Here is a 20508-nt window from a genome sequence, read left to right on the forward strand (position 1 = left end):
GGGAAACACTAAGATTATCTTGTGGAAGTCCCAATTCTTGACTTTCAGAGTTTATTATTTTTTAATAACATTTTTGGATTAGCATTTCAAATTTTACAAATTCTTTTAAACAACCCTCAGGATAAATCTCTCATATCGATTGACTTCCCATCCACACTTCCATGGTGTTCTTTTCTTATCTTATAAAGCTGCTATACTGCTTATATTTTACTCATTATATTTTGTCTAATTTTGTGTTGTGCCACGGCCGCCTTGACACCCATGAGAATTGTTCAGTGCCCCCAGGGCAGACATTTTGTCCCTCAAGCCCACAGCACTTTCTCAAAATCTGAACTGTGATCACTCATCCAAAAAAAGGCTGGCAACCCCTGATCTAATCCATCTACAGACAATGCAATTTATTGTGCTAATACCTAGGACAACATACATCTAAAATTCACTGCATTATGCAATGTACAAAGAGATTAAAAGGGATTGTAGCTGGCCCATTCCATAGGTTTCTTCAAGTGAATGTCAGCATTTGAAGAAAGGTTTTTAATGTCATGAAGCAGCACTGACTCTTCAAAAGAATACTGAAATGGACTGCAGTGTAGTGAATTTAGGAGTATTATGTCAGGGAACTGACATCGGAGCCAGAGGCGGAGGCAAGGCTCCCGAGTGATGCTGGAGAAGGGCCCAGCAGGGAGAGAGGCAGCTCATCAGCGGGGGAAGGAAATCAGCATAACACCAGGGATAAAGGGGAGCAGATGGGGGAATCGGCGAGGGGGCTCCAGGACTCCTCGCCGGAGACCAGCGGGGAGAGCACGGGTCCTCCACTACCCACACCCTCCCTGCGCAGAAGACTTCCGTGCAGGGAGAGTAGGAGGAGACTTGGCGTCAAACAGCTTTTATGCTGGAAAAGGTTTAAGAAACGCCCACTGACGGATTCTGCTAGCGACTGAGACAGCCACGAAGTGAAGGGCTGTCCAGACAGAAAAGGTTTAACCAGGCAACCTAGCCAGGAGTGGCGGCAACTTACGCACGAGCAACCCCTATTATTATTACATATTACTAAACAAGTAATTTTACAGACAGTACCTTGAGAAGTTCAAGCCCTGAACGAATAGCTGTATCGGGGCTTACACCCTCCTCTTCATCATCAGCTGTCCCTTCTATTGATTTATTCATCAGCTTTACTAATGCACTAAGAAAAAAATTGGGGGGGGGGAGCTTAAATGTATACTTACAGCTTACATATTATACACACATTCAATCTACTATTTCTTTGTAAAAAAAACACCATCTATGTAACCAAGTCAGTCTAATATTCCGGTTTTCTTCTGAATATTGCTTATTTTCACAATAATCTAGAATATTATTGAAATATTCTTATTTCAATAAAATTTTCAACATACCTTGACCTTTGTTTTTAAAAGCAAATATTATTTTTTATTAATTGGTTTAAACTCATTCCTAACTACTTTGAAGTGTATACCGGTAAATCAGATTTTAAAAGAAACTCATATTAGCAACAGTAAAGAGCTGCCTTGCAAAAACACTAAGATGGGACAGCTGTCAGTCAAGCTTACCTGATGGCTTCTGAGTCAATGTGTACAGGGGCAATTCTTTCCAAAAGAAATTTTACCATCTCCAGGAAAGGATTGGTTGGCTGTTTAGGATTAGCAAGTTTCCGTGCAATCTCCCTCTGAATAAAAGAAAAGGATTAAGTTATGACAAATCTGCAGTAATTTTTGTACAAGCAATACTCCGAATGAGACAAACAGACAAACAAAAACAAAAGCCACACTAGTTCCATAACTCACGGTACATTGCTGAAAATCAAATACTGCTAAACAGAGCTAAATTTCTTCTAGCCTTAATTAAATGTGTGAACTACGTACAACCTTCAAGCATGAATGACTAATTTTTTGTGGGAGTTTCCCACCCCCCACTAATGGTTGGAAGAAGGGGCAAAAGTTATATTAAAGTATCACCCTTTTTGGACTATCTCTCAGCTTTCAGAACTTGGGAGAGAATGTCAGTGAATCCTCTGCTCCGGTGATGTGGTGATCATTGACAGGTCAGCCCAAAATAAAGTTACCTGTCCTCCATAAATTTCCTGCCCACAGCAAGACAGCAAGATTTTATCATGGTGGTTGACCTGGTGTGTTACTGAGACACAAGTGACTGACCTTTATTTTAACTGTGCCACACCGGGGTATCCAGTGAAGCAGCAGCAGGCAGATAAAAGTACCGTACTTTTCCATGTATAAGACTAGGTTTTCTTACTTTAAAATAAGGTTAAAAATATGGGGGCGTCTTATACACAGACAGTGCATATGCCCATTTTCTAAATTTGGGGTCCCCAAAAGTAGGGGGTGTCTTATACACGGAAAAATACGGTACTTTCTTCTCACCAGAATAGGGGCCTTCTCAGGAGTGGAGGAAAAGCAAAGTGTGCACTTATTTAAACTATTGCTTATTTTAAACAGCAGTTTAATATTTTGTGTGAACCAAGCCAGTAAAACTTGCTTGTGGGTAAACATTTAGGAGTAACCCAGGCATGTGTATATACACTTCCTAAGGATTTTCTATTATCAGGAGCATCCCTGAATTCTTGGCTCATCTTTCTGACCCTTCCTACCGAGTCAAAGCCCCATATTTTTATTGTGGTATTCCTGTTCAGAAATGCATAAAAGAAACACAGCCTATCTATACTGGAAACAATAGTAAAAACCTGGTTCTTACCACACAGACATCTGCTTGCTTACAGGAGCAGGTAGGACTGATTAATAGTTCAAGCTGAGAACGAAGCTTCTCATCATCACCAAGAACCTGATTGAACTTTTTCACAAAGTCTTGTGCCTTCCCAGGATCAGGAAGATTTTCTATAGAATTGAAATTCAAAAAGGCAGTTTATAGTAGCAGCTTTAGTTGTACTGAAAAAAACAACAATGTAATACTCATCTACAGATCTTACTTGCTATGGTCATCAGCTTTCCAAACATAGCAGCACTGTTTGCTTCTGACTGAAAAGAGAAGTTCAGAATGAGCATTTATACAGAAAGTTTCATATACCAGAGTTCCTTCTACTGTTGTAGAATCTCTCTTCTCTCCCCCCACCCCACTTTGGTAAATGGGTAAAGGTAAAGATAAAGGGACCCCTGACCATTAGGTCCAGTTGTGACAGACTCTGGGGTTGCAGCGCTCATCTCGCTTCCGGGTCATGTGGCCACCATGACTAAGCCGCTTCTGGCAAACCAGAGCAACACATGGAAATGCCGTTTACATTCCCAGCAGAGCGGTACCTACTTATCTACTTGCACTTTGATGTGCTTTTAAACTGCTAGGTTGGCAGGAGCAGGGATCGAGCAATGGGAGCTCACCCTGTTGCGGGGATTCGAACCGCCGACCTTCTGATCGGCAAGTCCTAGGCACTGTGGTTTAAGCCACAGCGCCACCCGCGTCCCTTGGTAAATGGGTACAAGATTACAAATACATGATCGTCAAATAAAATAATAAACAAATAAATATTTAGCATTTTGCTATCCCATAAAAGCCAATTTCCAACAACAAAGCAGTCCTAACCTAAAAGCAGGCAGCAGTAGAATTTGATGGAGCAGCGTAGTCACCACCACATGTACAGCCACCCTGGCCAGGGCTGGCATTCTGAGTGGGCACAAATTGGACTGAATGCTGTCAAGTGACTACAGTGAAACTGAATTGGGATCCAGTGAGTCCTAGGCCCGCTCAGCCTTTCTCTCTCTCTCTCTCTCTCCCCCGTTTTGGGCTTTCTGTGGACTACCGTAGGTAGGAATCATGCCAATGACAGGAATGGGAAGATCTACACCAGAGTAGTGATGCCAGCACAATAGTTTTGGGCTGTGCAGAAGAACACATTTGCTCTATCCCACTGCCCCCAAGCCAGCAGATCAGGAGTTTGGATTGCAGTGTAAATTACCAAAAAGAGATACTTTTGTCTTTTCATCAAAAAAACCCCCAAAAATGCTAGATATTATTTAGTAATGTATTATTCTGATTTATTCTATTAATTGTTGCTTCTAGTTTGTTCTTTCAGGAACATTAGAAAATTTTAATGCAAGAAGTCACTGATTGTAAAGGATTGACAACAAACATTTCTGAGCTAGAGTGGACCCCTTGCTTTAAAGTTCCATTAAGATACTGATTACTAAGTTCTGAACTAAGAAAAAGGTAGTATTAGAATTTGAAATTAAAAAATAAAATAAAAAAGAATTTGAAATTAAGTTTAAAACCATCATTTAATATATTAATTCTAAAATATATGCAGATGTGTTACAAAGCATTAAATGTAAAATGAGGCAATTAAGTTATTGTGAAAACCGTACAGTGGGTTGCTTGTGCAAATCTAGTAACTCCCGCACGTGACTCCTAAGCATGTTCTGGCATTTCCACATTTCATTCAGTGCCCTAAGCATAAAAGAAATGACAAATGTGTTAAAATCTGAAAAACCAGTGTGATTCTAAAAATACAACATTGAGTCCCAAGCTGACTGTTCTTCTATCACATTATCTCTTGTTGGCCCAATATCCTGCTCTCAATAACTTCTCCAGCGACAAGTCTGAACATATATGATGCCTTCCCACCTTTCAGTTGGTTTTTAATCTGTGTGTGCCTGCACATGCAAGCACACACACAAAATTCATTGAGCTCTTCATTCAACTAGTAATTTCAAAATACCATGTCTTAAAATCCAAATACAGAAGCTAACCTTGAATAAAATACAACTATTGACAAGATACTAGCAGCGAACACTGGCTCTGTGCATACTATGAACTATGAGGAAAACTGAGGTGATTCAGAGAAGGTCCTCACATTTCTGAGTCGGTTTATGCTGTTAAGAATATATCATGACGTGGAACAGGAACTCCCTAAGCTTTTGTGCATTCTGTGGCCTTGACAGTCCAAAATGTACAACCAAGTATCTTTCCTTCTTTCTGACAAACAAACTCAAGCAGACTGGAGTACTGTCTAAGTAATAAGAGGAAGGGTGGTGGAGGAAAATGGGATAAATCTTCATTTTGTTGGCTAAGAGGACAAACCCCCCGCCCAGGTCTATTCTAGGGATTTATGCTATTTTTCTACTACCCTCTTCCCTATGATTTCTACTGTATCTACTCCATATCGGTGAAATCTGCCCTTTTTCTTTGTTCTAAAAAAAATAATAAGCAAGCTACAGGAGCTTTCTGTCTATGATCAGGACAGGTTTAATCCACTCTGGAGGACCTGCTATGCTTGCAAATTTCATCCTCTTCTAAGAATAGAAAATAAAGTTAAAGTTGTGTTATGATCCCACTTAAGGGGGAGGGGGACAGATTTAATTCTGTCCTGAATAATGAGTTCAATTGCAAAGACACAGAGAGCACCTGAAACAGATAGGGCTGCTTCCCAAAGCAACAGATATTGCTGCAAATTGAATCTTATGGCCAGTGTACACTCCTAGTAGACACCCAGTTCAGCAAATTGCTTAAACAAGTTTGCTCATCTTAACAGGTCAACTAATACGTAGTATTCTGAATAGTGAGGCATTTTGTTTTTGAATCTCCAACATATTGTGTGTTTAAAGCGACTGCTAAAGCGTGCTGAGAACTTCCCTGTGTAGGATACTCACTTAACAGCATTTGGGTCTAAGCTAGCATACAAATAATATAAGCACTTCATCCGCTCTTCTGTTTCCAAGTTATGTGGAACAAGATACTGAGCAAAGATTTTCTCCACCAATAATCTGCAAAGGAAAATAAGTTGACAGATTTTGTATTTTCCAAAATACTCATACTTTCAAATTATGAGCACAAGCCTATGCATACCAGGACATCATCCTCTCATTTCCACATTATCTGCTATCCCAAAACAAGCAGGTTTGGGTGGATCTCCCTTGCCAGTTCATCCAAAAACCTCTGTCAAGAGTTGGGGGAGCCTGCTGAATGGGGAGGGGCTGAGGGGGATTGTCCACCAAAGACTGGGTGGAGTCACTTTCCGTAAGTATGAGCTCATGGAAGGAGCCTCTCCCAGTTTTCAGCAGCCCCTCTCCCCCACCATGATACAGCTCACTCTTTGATAAGAGTGAGGCCCTTGCAACCCTCAAGCAAGGATTTTCAGCAGTCTGACTGGTGGTGGAGGGGGAAAGATAGTCACCTTCTGGCAATCCCCTTCTACCAACACTTCTCAGGATCTAAACCAAATAAAATATTGCATCTGCTTGAAAGACTGTAGAATACCCCTTAAAGGTAAAGGTAAAGGGACCCCTGACCATTAAGTCCAGTCGTGGTCGACTCTGGGGTTACGGTGCTCATCTCGCTTTATTGGCTGAGGGAGCCGGCGTACAGCTTCCGGGTCATGTGGCCAGCATGACTAAGCTGCTTCTGGCGAACCAGAGCAGCGCCCGGGAACGCCGTTTACCTTCCCACCGGAGCGGTACCTATTTATCTACTTGCACTTTGACGTGCTTTTGAACTACTAGGTTGGCAGGAGCAGGGACCAAGCAATGGGAGCTCACCCCGTTGCGGGGATTCAAACAGCCGACCTTCTGATCAGCATGTCCTAGGCTCTGTGGTTTAACCCACAGCGCCACCCACGTTCCTTAGAATACCCCTTACTATTATTAATTATAATATTAATATCAGTAATGGGAATCCTCATTATTAAGGTAAAGGAATTAACTAACCCCTGTAGTTCATCTGGAGAAAACAAATACACTTCTCTCACCTAATGGCAAATTCAACAGTGAAATGCCCTGAAAACATCTAAAAAAAGGACAAAGTAAAGAAGGCACACACTTTTCCTTTATGAAAATGCAGAATCAGCAGAAATTACCAAGAGTCTAAAATTCCATTTTTAAAAAGGAATCTTATGACAATGTATCACAAACATGCATTAGGGAAGAATGCTACTGTATCTAACCTTTGTTACATATCTTTAAGCACCAGGGAAAAACGTTCTTCTTCTCCCAGGCCTTTGGCTATTTAAACAATCTTATGGCCTTTTAAACTTTAGGGGCAGGTAGTGTTTGTGTGTGCTACTATGTTATATAATTTTGTTTTGATATTGTAAACTGCCCTGTGATCCTCAGACGAAGGGCAGTATAGAAATTCAATAAATAAATAACCAACCCCTCCCTGGATTATATAATTGTTTGTATACAGGCAAAATTAATCTATGCTGCCTAGGAATGCCTTCACCAGGGTGTTTCTTGCAGCACGCTAGTATTCTGCAGTTCTCCCTTTGGAAACCATTTAGAACAATTATATTCTGTTGTTCTATCAAGATCCTGAAGATGGCCATCGGAAGAAAAACATACAACAGATGTGAAACACAATGGGTCATTTCAGACATCAATAATCCCTGCTTGCACAGTTTAATAACTGTGGCATGCCTTAATGTCTCAACTGGACGAACTATTTAGCACTAACCAGAGATTATTATCACCAAACTGGTTTTGATCCATGGTTTTGAAGCAACTCATGTTTAGTGATGACCATAGTTTGCTCAATTCAAGTATCTTGGCAAATTACCTTCATCTCAAACCATAGGAGGAGTATGTAAGCCTATAGAGTTTACCAATTACCCAAACTATTGTTCAGCAATAGCTCCATGCTGGCCAAATTGAGCCATGGGAAATTTTATTTACGTTTCTTTGGAACAGCAGTTATTTTGGAGTACTTTTGCCACCAGTTAAAGGTTTATTTACCCTGGATTTCCCTGATCATTAGTAAGGGTCTTGGCTGCTCTTGGTTAATACTTTTGTGATGTTTTTACAGGCACTTTCATTGGATTTGTGCATTGTTTTACATTGTGATGTGATGTGTAATTCACTGTATTGAAAGAGAAATACGTAGGTTTAGATAAATAAATTGGATATTGTGCCACTTGAGGAAATGGCTTAACACTGACTTACTTGTCATCAATGCTATTCTGATAATATATGTGCAAAAGTTTATCCTTTATCCAGCTCACTTTCTCTGCTGCATCTTTTCCAGCTTCGGCATGAAGACAGTATTTCTTGTATAGCTGGGCAAGACCCATCATTGCTTCTTTTCTTACTCGCCACTTAAAAGGGGGAAAAAAGAAAGCATTTTTAGGTTTACAGGATTACATATTCTCTTTTTCTTATTTAATGAGTGCCCTTGATCTGTTCAAAGTGGGGTGGTTTGTAATTACCCTTTGGTGAATATTTTGGAACCTTTATTTTTTTTAAAAAAAACATTTTAATTGTTTTTCTTTCATCAGTCCCCCTATTTTTATCCCTGCCCTTGTTATGGATATAATAGTGGCTTCTAAGAGATTCTGGAGTTTTTTACTAGGTGAATGTGTTTAAATTTTCTTACTTTTCCTAATTCTAAACCAAATTTAAACAATGAATTTCTGTTTACTACCAGGTGACACAGCATATAAACTATTGTTTCATAATATCTGGCAAAACAGATTGTGATGCAGGATACTGTTTTTTGTATGTTATATGAGAAATGGGATTTTTGTGACTTTGCTAGATCACTGAAAACCCCCCAATATTTGTGGTTACAGAATCTCATGGATTATAATGTGTTTGTGAAATGTTTTCTACCTCTGATATTATACACCACAACTTGGTAGCTTTAGTTCGAATTTCCCTGTATGTTTTCCAATGACTAGAATGTTTCTGAAATATCTAAAATGTAACTTACTATGGAAGAACCATCATTATGGTTTTTCCTCTTTTTCATAGCTTGCAGGACCATAGAAATCCAGAAACATTTTACTTTTCCCAAAACAATAGCCAGACAAGAACACTATCCATAAAAGTAGCTCTGTTCAGTTTTGATTACTTTGAAGAAAGCAGACAGGACTAGTACAATCTTTTGTCTAAAATGTCATTGTAAGTTTCTAAATAATGAAATACTGAGAACAGAAACTGACATTTGACACCTTAAATGTCACAACAGGTCAGCAATCACTTTTACTTTGAAAACTGTCAATGTGGTGATAGTAAGAACAAGTCCTGATGTGATGCAGATAATATAGCATTTAGACAGGACGTGTTGCTGTTACACCTTTTCAGCATGCAGGATCACAGTCTCAGCCTGGAGTAAAAAGGGATTCTGAAAGTTGAATGAACATTTCAGTAACTGGTTTTTGTCTGCTGTTGTGATGTGACGTGCAACGAAACAAACTTAAAATATCCATACAACTCTGAAGCATGAAACTGCTAAATTTTCAGTTTTATTGTGTTATAGGATTTCTGCTTCCACATGAGAATTCCCTTCACCCCCTGTAGTGCCTGGTACAGCCCCAACACCTGCTCTGGAAGTTCCCCTGATCCTCTAGCGTAGATTCTGGGGGAACACAAGGGACTTCAGAGGAGAGGAAGGGGAGATGCTATTGCACAAGCAGAAATCCACTCATGTGACACTGGTTGTCGCCCTATGAGTTTTAACATTATAGCATTCCTTTCATCTTACCCTCTTGTCCAGTGTTCTCTCTCTGACAAAGCCAAGTAACTGGTCATTGACTAAAGAGAGGTCCCTCTTGCCAGCCGTTATTATTGTAACAATGACATCATGTCGAATGGCTTCTTCTGGATCATGTGACCTAACCTTCAAGTACTCTAATACAAAAAGAAAACATTGTCAGTTTTATGCTTCTGGCTTGGTTTCAATCAAAGAACAACAAATTAGGAATACTAAATACCTATCCTTAGCCTACAATTGTAAACACACGAGTTAAGGGAGAGATTAATATTATGACTTCAATTAGGAAAGCAACTGAACAGAGGAAAGTCATAGATTCCACTTAATGAAAGGCCTGCTGTGTTAAACTAAAAATTGCAAGAATATTAGAAATGATAAGCTACTCCATTTTGTATGTTGAGTCATGCAAAATATCAGAACCACCACACCAGCTCCAATTCTATTTGAAAATTTGCCTTGAACAATTCTTCTAATCTTTCAACTGATTAAAAGAATAATCAAGTCAAACATTTATATATATTATAATTATGTTAGTATTTGCCATGCCACCATGTTATGTACATGAGCTATTATCTTCATGCTCTTCTGTCTAATGAATCTAATCTAGGAGATAAGAGATCTTACCAGTGAGGTCTTTTGCTAAATCTGGATGGTTCATTAAACAATGGCTTGCAAATTTCACGCTTTCTAATCTCACAGGAACATGGATATCATTAAATCTGGAGAAGGGGAAATTAATTTACAATTATAATAGACAAATAAACTTAGTATGTTTTCATAAACTCCATCATTTCAGAGTGCAACACATTATGACACGATAAGGCAAAGCAAACTCAAAACAAGTAGGACAAAAAAGTATGGTAATCCTCTGAATAAAAATGCAATAAAATGCATATAAGGTTACATTGAAACAGCTAAATTTATTGTCATTCGCTTGACCCCCTAGGGGAGAGCAGAACCTAACTAACTAGTTTACATAGTAGTGCTGAAGAACCTCTGCCCATTTTACTCAAACCACACCCATCCACCCTCACAGCTAATTTCCTATGTATGCCAGATGTGGCTGCAAAGAGGCAATCAGGAAGTTAAAATATGCTCCTGATTGTTCCTTGGCAAGCATGGCTTGCTACTGTTATTGATCAGCTTAAGTTTTCCATTTGCACGTGCAGTTTAAGCCCAATGGTCTTCAAAGGGATTTGCTTGTTGGTGCACCTCACCTTTAAAAGTTGGCCCGTAGCCACCTGTGCTATATATAACTATCAAAAACATAAATGCTACTACTTGTATTTAGTGCACATAGTTATTCCAAGGAAACTGTATACTGTAACAGCATATAAAGGCAGCAGGGAATACAGTGGTACCTTGGTTTAAGAACAGCCCTGTTTACGAACGATTCAGTTTACGAACTCCATAAAACCAGAAGTAGTGTCCCAGTTTGCAAATTTTACCTCGGTCTAAGAACAGAATCCAAACGATGGAAGGGCACTGGCGGCAGGAGGCCTCATTAAGGAAAGCGCGCCTTGTTTTAAGAATGGTTTCGGTTTAAGAATGGACTTCCGGAATGGATTAAGTTCATAAACTGAGGTACCACTGTATACTATTAGGCAAGACCTAAACTGAGCTTTGCTTCAAGATGTGAACTCCAGTCCTATCTGAAAATAGAAGTAGGTCTAACAATATGTAGCAGATAACCATGACCATATGAAAATCATTACAGATTTTTTTTTAAAGAGATGAATGGTAGGAAGAGAGCTGCTTTGAGAACAGAACAATTAAAAACACGTTTGTATGTTTTCTCACCGGCCAAGAAAGCACTGCCAAAGTGGACGGTTCTGCGTTGCGAGGTCAGAATCCTTAGAACCAAATAGCTTAGCTAAAAGGCGAACAACAGCTAAACGTTCCTCTCCATCGTTGCTCTACAGTTTGAAGACAACCAAAAACAGAATTGGAATTAGATACTATCAAAACGAAACAAATATACAAAAATCAAAGTCATGTTATTCAACTATTGGATTCTTGCCTTTTGAAAAACCAAAGCAATACAAACAAGTATTTCAGCTCACAGACTCCTATGAAGAGCTCTCTCTCTCTGTATTATGCAACGCCATCTTAAAGCCATAAAGCATGCAAAGCTACTGTTTCAGAAACATGAGCCAAAGCACCACTAAACAGGTGGATCTAGTTGCTTGGTTTTTTGGAACCTAAACTGTTGTTACAGCCTCATGCTGAGGACCTCCACATATGTTAATATTAAATAACTAATTTCACTTACCTTCAGTTTGAACTCAAGCTGTGGCATGACGGACAGCAATAAATTAGGATCAACAGCAAAAAGCTCCTGAATTAGATCAAATATATGCTCTGACAAGTCACTTACAGAAGACTTTCCTAGTACCAGGACCTGGTTAAAAAACTAGGAAAAAAAGATATTATTAATAAGGTGCTTTAAAAAAAAATGAATAGAGATCCACAAATTTTGGCTAGTTTTTGTAGGTAAGTATTTGTGCTTGTCACCAATCTTGTTTGTCCCACAAACTGAAGGAAGGGCAGGCAAAGCCCGATGTCTGACATTAAGCAGAGCTTCAGGGGGACTCCGTAACAGTGAAACATGCCTCCAAAGCACATCACAAGGTGAGCTTCCACGCTCTTGTACTATGGCAGGCTACAGGGTAGGGGGGGCATGTTCAAGGACACAACAAAAGCCACTGAGATTGCCTGCCCAGAGCTGCAGGAAGGAACCGGAGTAGGTTGCAACAAATCCTACTTAAGCGCATTAATTTTAGGGCATAACTGCTTTGCAGATTCCAATGTTTAAAACCAGCTTTCAACTAAAAGCTCAGACTCTTACAGAATTCACTATCAGCATAAGCAGTGTTCCAGCAGGAGACATTCACATAATTCTATGCCCACATGGACATGACTCATTCTCTGTCTGTGCTTCATCAATATTATTTGCTGAGTGTCTTCTAATCAGGAACTTGCCTGGCAGCCTGTGGAAAGTAGCAATAGCCTACAAGCAACCAGGCAAAGCCCCATGTCAAATTCTCTGTCTCCTACCAGGAGAAAAAAGTCCAATGTTGAGCCACCACAATGTTGCCCTGTTTCCCCCAATATGCAAATACAGCATATCAATACTAGCAACAGCACAATTCCATATGCTACATATCTGTCAACAACACGATTGTTGGATTTGTCTTCTCTGACTGAAATAAGGAAAGGGAGAACAGGATGTGCACTGAGAGTAGCAGAGCCACATTATCCACTGTGATTCCATAGCTGGGTAGACACAGAAGAGGACTGTGGCTGCTGTCCTAACTCAGAGAGAAAAGGGGAAAGGAAAAATCCTATTCTGATGGTTTAAATTGATTCAATCAAACAAACAAAACAGTGATATATCAAAGCAGTTAAGAGGGTAGCAGTTAATAGCATGTTGATGCATTTATTACTTACATTGGCAATGCATGGCTCAATGGTCTGGACCGTCCTTTTCAACAGGACTTTTGAAAGATCAAATGCCTGTTTATTAAGGTTCTAGAATACAGAGGGGGGAAATTAAGAGGAAAAAATCCAGCTATTTGTTAGTGAGCAGCATAAAATAGTATTATTCATTCTACAAAAATGGATCAGTTTGAGCAGAAAATAAACCAAAGGTTCTAAAAACTCCCTCTTATACGAATGTCTTATACATACTTCTAATTAGCTAAAATATGTCACTTAAAGTTTTATATAGCAACTTATCTTTAAAGAAAACATTTTAAATGTGAAAGGCACTATATAATGAGCATATAGCTCATAATATTAATCTTATTAAGGTTAATATTTGCCTTGATGCCGAGATAAAAAATACATAAATGACTGGTGTAAGGGAGAACAGATATATATCCCATATAAAGCAAGGCAGGGGTTCTGTTGGTACAAATTCTTTCTCTCAGAATGGAGTGATCCTCACATTCACATACGCCTTCACTTCCCCTGCCCTGCTTTTTTTTTATATACTCAAAATAGTCTTAAATCCATTATCTGAACATTCAGTTAGAGAACAATATGACACATTTTCTAATTCATATCTTTGAATTGAAGCAATTGTTTTATCTAGTCTGGCAACCCTATTGATTCACAAGTTGTCAAGTGCACACACCCAAGATTAAAACATGGCAAATTTCTAGGACAGCTGTTTCCAAGCTGCCCACTAGATGTTGTGAACTACATCTCCCACCATCCCAGTTTAATTGGGCATTATAGGAAGGTGATGGGAATTGCAGTCCAAACCATCTGGAGGGCACTAGGTTGGAGAAAACTGCCTTCTTCTTTACCTAGCTTCCCATTTAATGACTTCCCCTGTTCTGTTCCCATGAAGCCAAGCACTACCCAGCACCTAACCTAAACTGAATCTCGAACAGATTTGTTGGGTCCCAGGAGAGATGTTGTATGCAGCCTACAGGAAGAAAAGCAGAGGGCAGACATACCTTGGGCTTCTCCAAATCAGCACACTATAATTGCTCAGCCCCAGCATCTCTCCTATGAATCAACTGAGTACCTCTACATCCAGAATTGAGGAAGCAGCAACAAGGTATATGCACAGAGGGAACAAGGAAAGACAAAGAAGGGAGGGAACAAGCAACTTTTGCAGTTCTCTGGACAAAACATCGAAATGGACACAGAAGTAAAGCTATGCTACTGAAGCACGAGTGGGGAGAGGGTTGTTGTTGTTTTTTACTTTGCAAACCTTGTGGGCAGGGATGAGGTTGATAAGAATTGAGTCCAATAGTTCTTGAGTAACTCCATCTCCTTCCATGATGATAGAACTCATCAAATCTAGCATGTGCATTTGTACTTTCTGGTTGTGGCTATTGCTAAATATAACATCAAAATTAGAATACATTGATTTAGAAGTACCAATATAACCAACTAATAACAGATCCTTGTTACTAAATGACACAATTAAATCTCATATCCTTTAACATATATCTGTTAATAAAAGCAATTAGGTCATTGTAACTGACATTTTCCTCTTGAGTCACAATTGGACACATGATGACCTCTCCCTGACCAATATACCATGCTGGGAAGTATCTTGGATGGAGATTACACCACACTAATTATTCCTCTGTTTATTCCCTTAAATCACACTGCCTCAATACAGCTTTGTATACTTTAACAGTCTTGTCTCCTTTAATGGCAACATTAATTCATTATCTAAATCTTATTTTTATAACAAGGTGAGGAGGGTATCTATTACAAGAGTTCCTGAGGGAGTGTTGTGCTAGTTTGCGCATAGAAACACAAACTCCCAATGGACTCCTAGTCAATTCAGAATGAGACTACCCAGTGTCAGGGTGATGGTCAGGTTTTGCTCCCAATGAAACAATGCCTCCAATTGTAGCATTCCACTAGATTGACAGAAGTAGGCCCCAAGAGTACTTTGACACAGAACCCGCACACGCTGCCTTGTTGTGCAGAGGAGAGGGGGAGTGAGCCCAAAATTTGACACCCCTTACCCAGCCCTCCTGCTACCCCTTACCCAGCCCTCCTGCTACCTTCCTAAAGCTGGCTAAGCAAGGCACCAGGCTATGAGAAGGAGGTGTGAGACTCAGGCATGGTCCTAGACCTTGAGCATTCACACCTCCTTCCCAAAGCTGGGAATGTGTTAACTAGACTTTGGGGAGAAGGTGGGTTGATTATAGGACCCTGCCAGAGCCCTCACACTTCCTTCCCAAAACGCAGCACCTCCTTTCCTGGCTGTGGGAAGGCGGGGGGGGGGGGTCAAGTGTTGTTGAGGGCCGCCAAAAAAGCACTGAGGGCCCCACATGTTATGACTGTCCTGGAATAGAGGAACTGTGGGAAAGTAAATTTTGCCACTCCTCCAACTGTCTTGCCATTTAGAGCTAGGGTCTTTTGTCCCACAGAATTTAATGGGAAAGATAATGAACAAAGCCCTCTCCAGTTCTCATTAATGATCACATTAGACTCATTGTAGAACTCTGAAAACTAGCATTTCACTCTCTCTCTCTCTATACACACACACACACACACACACACACATGCGCACGAACACACACACACACACTCAACATAAATATAGCTATGGGTGACAAGGTACAGTTCTCAGCTATATAACTATAGCAGAACATAGAAAAACTGCAACTCCTAAGGTACTTTTTTAGTGTTGCCAATATTGATTTATAATATAAAATTGTAATAAATCTTAATCAAGTAATATTTCTTTCCTGGATCACTAAAACTTTAGACAATCCTGGAATACATAAACCGCAATTATATTATTATTTCAACATGTTAAAGTTTTTAAGTTGCATGCAAGGATTGCACAAGAGGTCAAAGTAATCCAACTTACTTGATAACTGAAAAGAGTGTCCTAAAAAGCTGGATAAAAATTTCATTGCAATCTTCCAACTCAAAGCAGATGTTGTAAGATTTAACCCAAGCTAAATTCTATAACAAAAACAAAGCATTAAATTACAGTTTTGATCTGAACTATGTATACGCAAATGTTGATAATATACATTAAAATTTCAAAGTAGTCTGCCAGTATGATCAACTAAGCAGTTCTGTTAATTAATTAAAAGGCCAAAACCCTAATTTCTAAAGTCAGGAAACATGGATTTATCCATTTATGTAATCTTTTGCTCTAATAATATCCAGATAGCTTCACAGGTTGACATATCTGGATGCCATCAATATAAATCTAGGATCAGAGCCCGAAGTTTGGTTTCTGTAACAAGCATATACACTATTAAACTGCAACTTTCACAAGTCAAAATTCCTTTGACCACAAGGAATTAACATGTGTAAATAAAGTATAGGAAAAAGTTACCTCTAGTAAGTAGAAGTATCTGTTAAATTGGGGGCTCTTTGTATCCTCCAATCCTTTTAACTGTCTTGTAATAAACAAGAATATATCCTGCAGAACAAAAAGGAAGTGAATGTTTTACAGATGTACTCTGATATGTTAACATTGCTAACTGTATAGTTCAAGTTCTTTATATTATAAATATTATACTCGCTATTGGGGAAGTTTCACAAAGGCCTTGTTCAGACTAACAATGGTTTCAACAAGAATAAGCCCCAGCAAGCCTTTCACACTTCTCCAACACAGACATGCTCATGGCTTCCACTTCCACTTTTTATTAACCACAGGTTGTCAATATATGTGAACCCGAACAAATGGTGACTAATCTTAACTATGGTTTGCACTAACAAGCTAAATACAAATGATGGGTTACAAATGATGGCTTGTTTCTATAAATCATAGTTAAGATTAACCAGTTTAGGGTGAATCAGAACAGTAGTGAAAGTTTCTGAACTCTTTTGTGCAAATGCACTAGAGAGGGGCAAGCATGCCAACCTGAGACTTATTGCAGTATGATCTCATAATGAGAAACCATATTTTTATCATTACGTCCAAAGGAGGCTAATGTCTCAGTCTTTGATGCAGTGAGACAACCCATGAATTTCCTGAATATACAACTGAAATGGGTTGAGATTATTCGCAAAGTTTACCTTGAGTTTGTCATGGGAAGTATATGGTGCTTCTGGGGCATAAATTCGAAAGATATCAGCCAAGCAACATGCTACAAGGAGACGGACATCTTTATTGGGATTCCTGAGGAAGAATTCTGATGCAAGGTGCAAGGCTAACGGGAGATATTGTTGTTTCTCATCTTCTGAATCCTGGTCCATGTCCATAAACGTTTTCACTACCATCTAGGAGTAAAAATATGAACACTTCTAATTTTCATTAAGCATTGCTCTCTCCAGCTTCTACTGCAATAAGCAATTTATTCAACATATTGACACTACAAGTTTATATAACATACACCAATTCAGTATTTGTTAAGCTTCTTTTATTTACTATTATTTACTGTTATTCATTACACAGGGTAGGCCTGAAGTATGCACAAAATCTGCAGTACAAAAAAACTCACATGAAAAACCCAAGTGAAGACCCCAAAAACAGTCTAATAGTAACTGAGGGAGGAAACTGACAACTGGATGGAAGGGAATAGAATGCATGGCTGGAACAAGACAGAAAATCATAGACAAAGGGTAGACAGAACCATCTCATTGTCTTGATAGTTCACACTGAGATGCTACTTTGAAATGTCCTCAGAGATGGAAGAAAGCTACCTACAGATATCAATTGAAAAATAAAGAATTTACTAGAGCTGGTACTAAACACAAGAGTGTCCATCTCAACCTTACAAACACACAAACAAGCCTCCAAGTTTAGACCAGATAATATTGTATTTTGTGGGGAAACAAGGCCGATCCAGGCATTGAAGTCACCTCCCAAGATAAACCGAGGGTTAGGTGACAGAGAGTCTATACTTTCGAGTAGTTGGTCAAGTTTATCCCAATATGATCTCAGTTCCCCACAAGACTTTACTGGAGGTATATACACACATATGCAATAAGTATTTCTCAGGAGACTATCAGAAAGGGACAACACTAAAAAATTAGGGGTGGTCAACAAGGGACACTGTTGAATTAATACATTAAGAGAGGTTGACACCAGCACCGCCAACCCCCCACTAGACCTTCCATACTTTACAGTTTTAAGAGCTGGTTGAGTGTAACTTGTAAAACCCTGTAATTCAACCATAGTGCCCTCTTTTGCCCAGGTTTCTTGAAGAAAGATGTTATCATGTGTTTGTAGATAAGAACAGAAATCACTGTCTTGGATCTTGTTCGTCCACCCTGTTACATTCCATGAGAGAAGTTTGTTTTACAGTGATTTACTCTTAGTTAATTGTTGGCCGATGTGCTCTCGGAGTTTACCAGTTTTTGAGGCAACAGGTTATTGTTAATGCTAGTGGAATAATCCAGATGTTCGATTATTTCAGTTGTCGTACATAAAGTACTCACATTTGTAATCACTGGGCCTTTTCTTTGCAAATTGTCTGCCAATGGGGATTTCTTGGGTGTATTTCCTGACTCCTCCTCTTCTAAATATCTCATCTTTGTCCAATACTCCGGTGGTTCTATAGTTATCATTCTGTTGTGGCCATTGGATCTATTATCAATCTCTGCCTCCAGTTCTTTAATCTCTTTCAATGTCTGGCTCATAAGATCAAGCCTCTTGATAACTGTTTGTTGCTCTTCCTGAGGGAGATTCCTAAAGGAGCTGAGAAAATCCTCTTCCAAAGGATTTACAGAGTGCTCAGATTCCTGAAGATGATTGTCTAGAGGAATCAGCTGTTCCTTTTGGCTCACCTGGTTATTTTGATGTTGGGCATGATCCTGCGGATTCAACTCAGGCTTGTCTGTTTCCTCCCCACCTGTCAAGTTTTTTGTGATGTCATTACTTCCATTGGGGATCCAGGCTTTGGTTTTGTGAGCCCCTCTGAAGCGGCAGTCCTCATCTTACATAAGGGTGCAACAATAGAATTGCGAAATACCCGGGTTGGAAAAACTCCTTTGCTTGACAATCTGAATTTCAGCTTGTGAATTAGTGAGGGTAGTCTAGTAGAGGAAAAAGTTAACATAATTTTTTGGCTTTGATTTGTGGTACTCAAGAGTTCAGTCCTAACGAGGTCGATCTCTGTAAGTCCAATGCCAAGTAAGTCTGATAAATGTCGTTTGGAACGCTGGGCACCTTTCCAGCTAGGAGTTTGATCTGGCCTTCCACAAATTGTCATGCAGATCTTTTTTGGTTGGAAGATTAAATAAGAAGAGTTTGTTTTAAGAGCCTCTGCACGTTCTATGTTGAGCTTAGGGGTCTGCTCTTGTTGTCGCCAATTTCCTTTGGTACTATGGTGTTCTGTTGATGCCTGCTTGTTATTAACTGATAAACTGTGGACCTCTTTGGATAACTGGGTTATTTGAGAGGCAATACCTCTAATTTGCTGGAAGATATGCTCAACCGTTCTTGCAATTAGAGTTAATTGGGTGCTCTCCCTACTTGTTATTCCTTCCTCTCTGAGGAGCACAGGATCAGCTTGCCCCATTGCTGGATCCAGTTCCACGCTCTCACCTTGAATACTCTCCCCACACTCACAATCATCTTCAAGAGGAGAAAACCGTTTTTTTGTTGGAACTGTAAAAGCAGATTTGTTTAAAAAGTCCTCTATTTTAGATTGTTTGGGAACCGGTGAGAGAGCTACATCCTCTGGGTCCCTGTGGCGTTTACTAGCAGGCATAGCGTCACCGTGGGGAGTAAACAAGGAGAGGTTTCCCCAACCAAAAAAGAGAGAAAAGAATAGAAAGTGCTCAGTTTGTTCAATTTAAGAGCTTCTCTGTGTGGAGACTGCCAGGAGTTTCAGGGACAAAGTATAGAAGGGAGTTGGCGGTTAATAGCTAGCAGCTGGCGGCCTGCCCAGGATGCTTCACAGAACTTGCCCAGGATGTTTCTCATAGCATAGACAAGAAGGTGCTGTTAGACTCTCAGTAAGTTAAAAAGTAGAGAAGTAAAAAAGGAAAAATTACTTCCCTGGGTGGCAGTCAATGCTAATTACAGTCCTGTTATCTGCGGAGCTCCGAAGCCTGCTTGCTAAGCCGTCGCCATCTTGGACCCGCCCCCAGCAGTCTCCACAAACAAGCAAACATATCCCAAAACTGCCTTATTAGGAGGATCGAGTATGCTTAGTAAGCATGAAATGTTGACTGATTGTTGCGGGAGGAGGGAGGGGGATAGAATGAGGTGGCTGGGACCTTAAACAGCAACTCTTCACAGTACAGTATTTTGTTGCAGAGCCCTACTTGTAAATACTAATTTATGGAGTTTGTTGAACTTTCAAGTTATTGCTCTGATTTCTAAAGGAAAAGAAACGTTAAATACCAATGGGTCAATGATCCTTTAATTCTGATTCATCTTCTAGATGACTAGGAAGTCCTATCAGAAAAACTACAACAACTGCACAACAAGGCCACAATAGCAGTATTTATCTCATGCACAGTCTACTTGACTATCCTTCCCCTATGTCTTAATTGAGATTAGCAGATTTTCTAAAGAATTAACTGTTGAATAACTGCACTAAATAACACTGGTAAATTACTTTTTGTAACTTGAATTCAATAAAGTAGATACTG

At 39.6% G+C, this 20508-nt stretch overlaps 1 protein-coding gene across 6 annotated transcripts in view; it reads right to left on the minus strand.

Moving 5' to 3' along the window:
- PDS5A (PDS5 cohesin associated factor A) overlaps positions 1-20508 on the minus strand; it is a 58977-nt gene that overhangs the window by 22803 nt on the left and 15666 nt on the right. For all 6 annotated transcript variants that reach the window (XM_081208679.1, XM_081208678.1, XM_081208677.1 and 3 more), the window contains exons 3-18: positions 16981-17184; positions 16295-16381; positions 15815-15912; positions 14189-14315; positions 12913-12993; positions 11735-11875; positions 11263-11378; positions 10087-10181; positions 9454-9599; positions 7914-8065; positions 5631-5744; positions 4347-4428; positions 2960-3008; positions 2728-2867; positions 1569-1684; positions 1078-1183 (exon numbers count right to left, since the gene is read on the minus strand). In XM_081208679.1, coding sequence (XP_081064805.1) covers positions 1078-1183; positions 1569-1684; positions 2728-2867; positions 2960-3008; positions 4347-4428; positions 5631-5744; positions 7914-8065; positions 9454-9599; positions 10087-10181; positions 11263-11378; positions 11735-11875; positions 12913-12993; positions 14189-14315; positions 15815-15912; positions 16295-16381; positions 16981-17184 — 1854 coding nt within the window. The remainder of the gene's footprint in view (positions 1-1077; positions 1184-1568; positions 1685-2727; positions 2868-2959; positions 3009-4346; positions 4429-5630; positions 5745-7913; positions 8066-9453; positions 9600-10086; positions 10182-11262; positions 11379-11734; positions 11876-12912; positions 12994-14188; positions 14316-15814; positions 15913-16294; positions 16382-16980; positions 17185-20508) is intronic.

This window comes from Podarcis bocagei (genome assembly GCF_964188305.1).
Source record: "Podarcis bocagei genome assembly, chromosome: 9".
Classification (NCBI taxonomy): domain Eukaryota; kingdom Metazoa; phylum Chordata; class Lepidosauria; order Squamata; family Lacertidae; genus Podarcis; species Podarcis bocagei.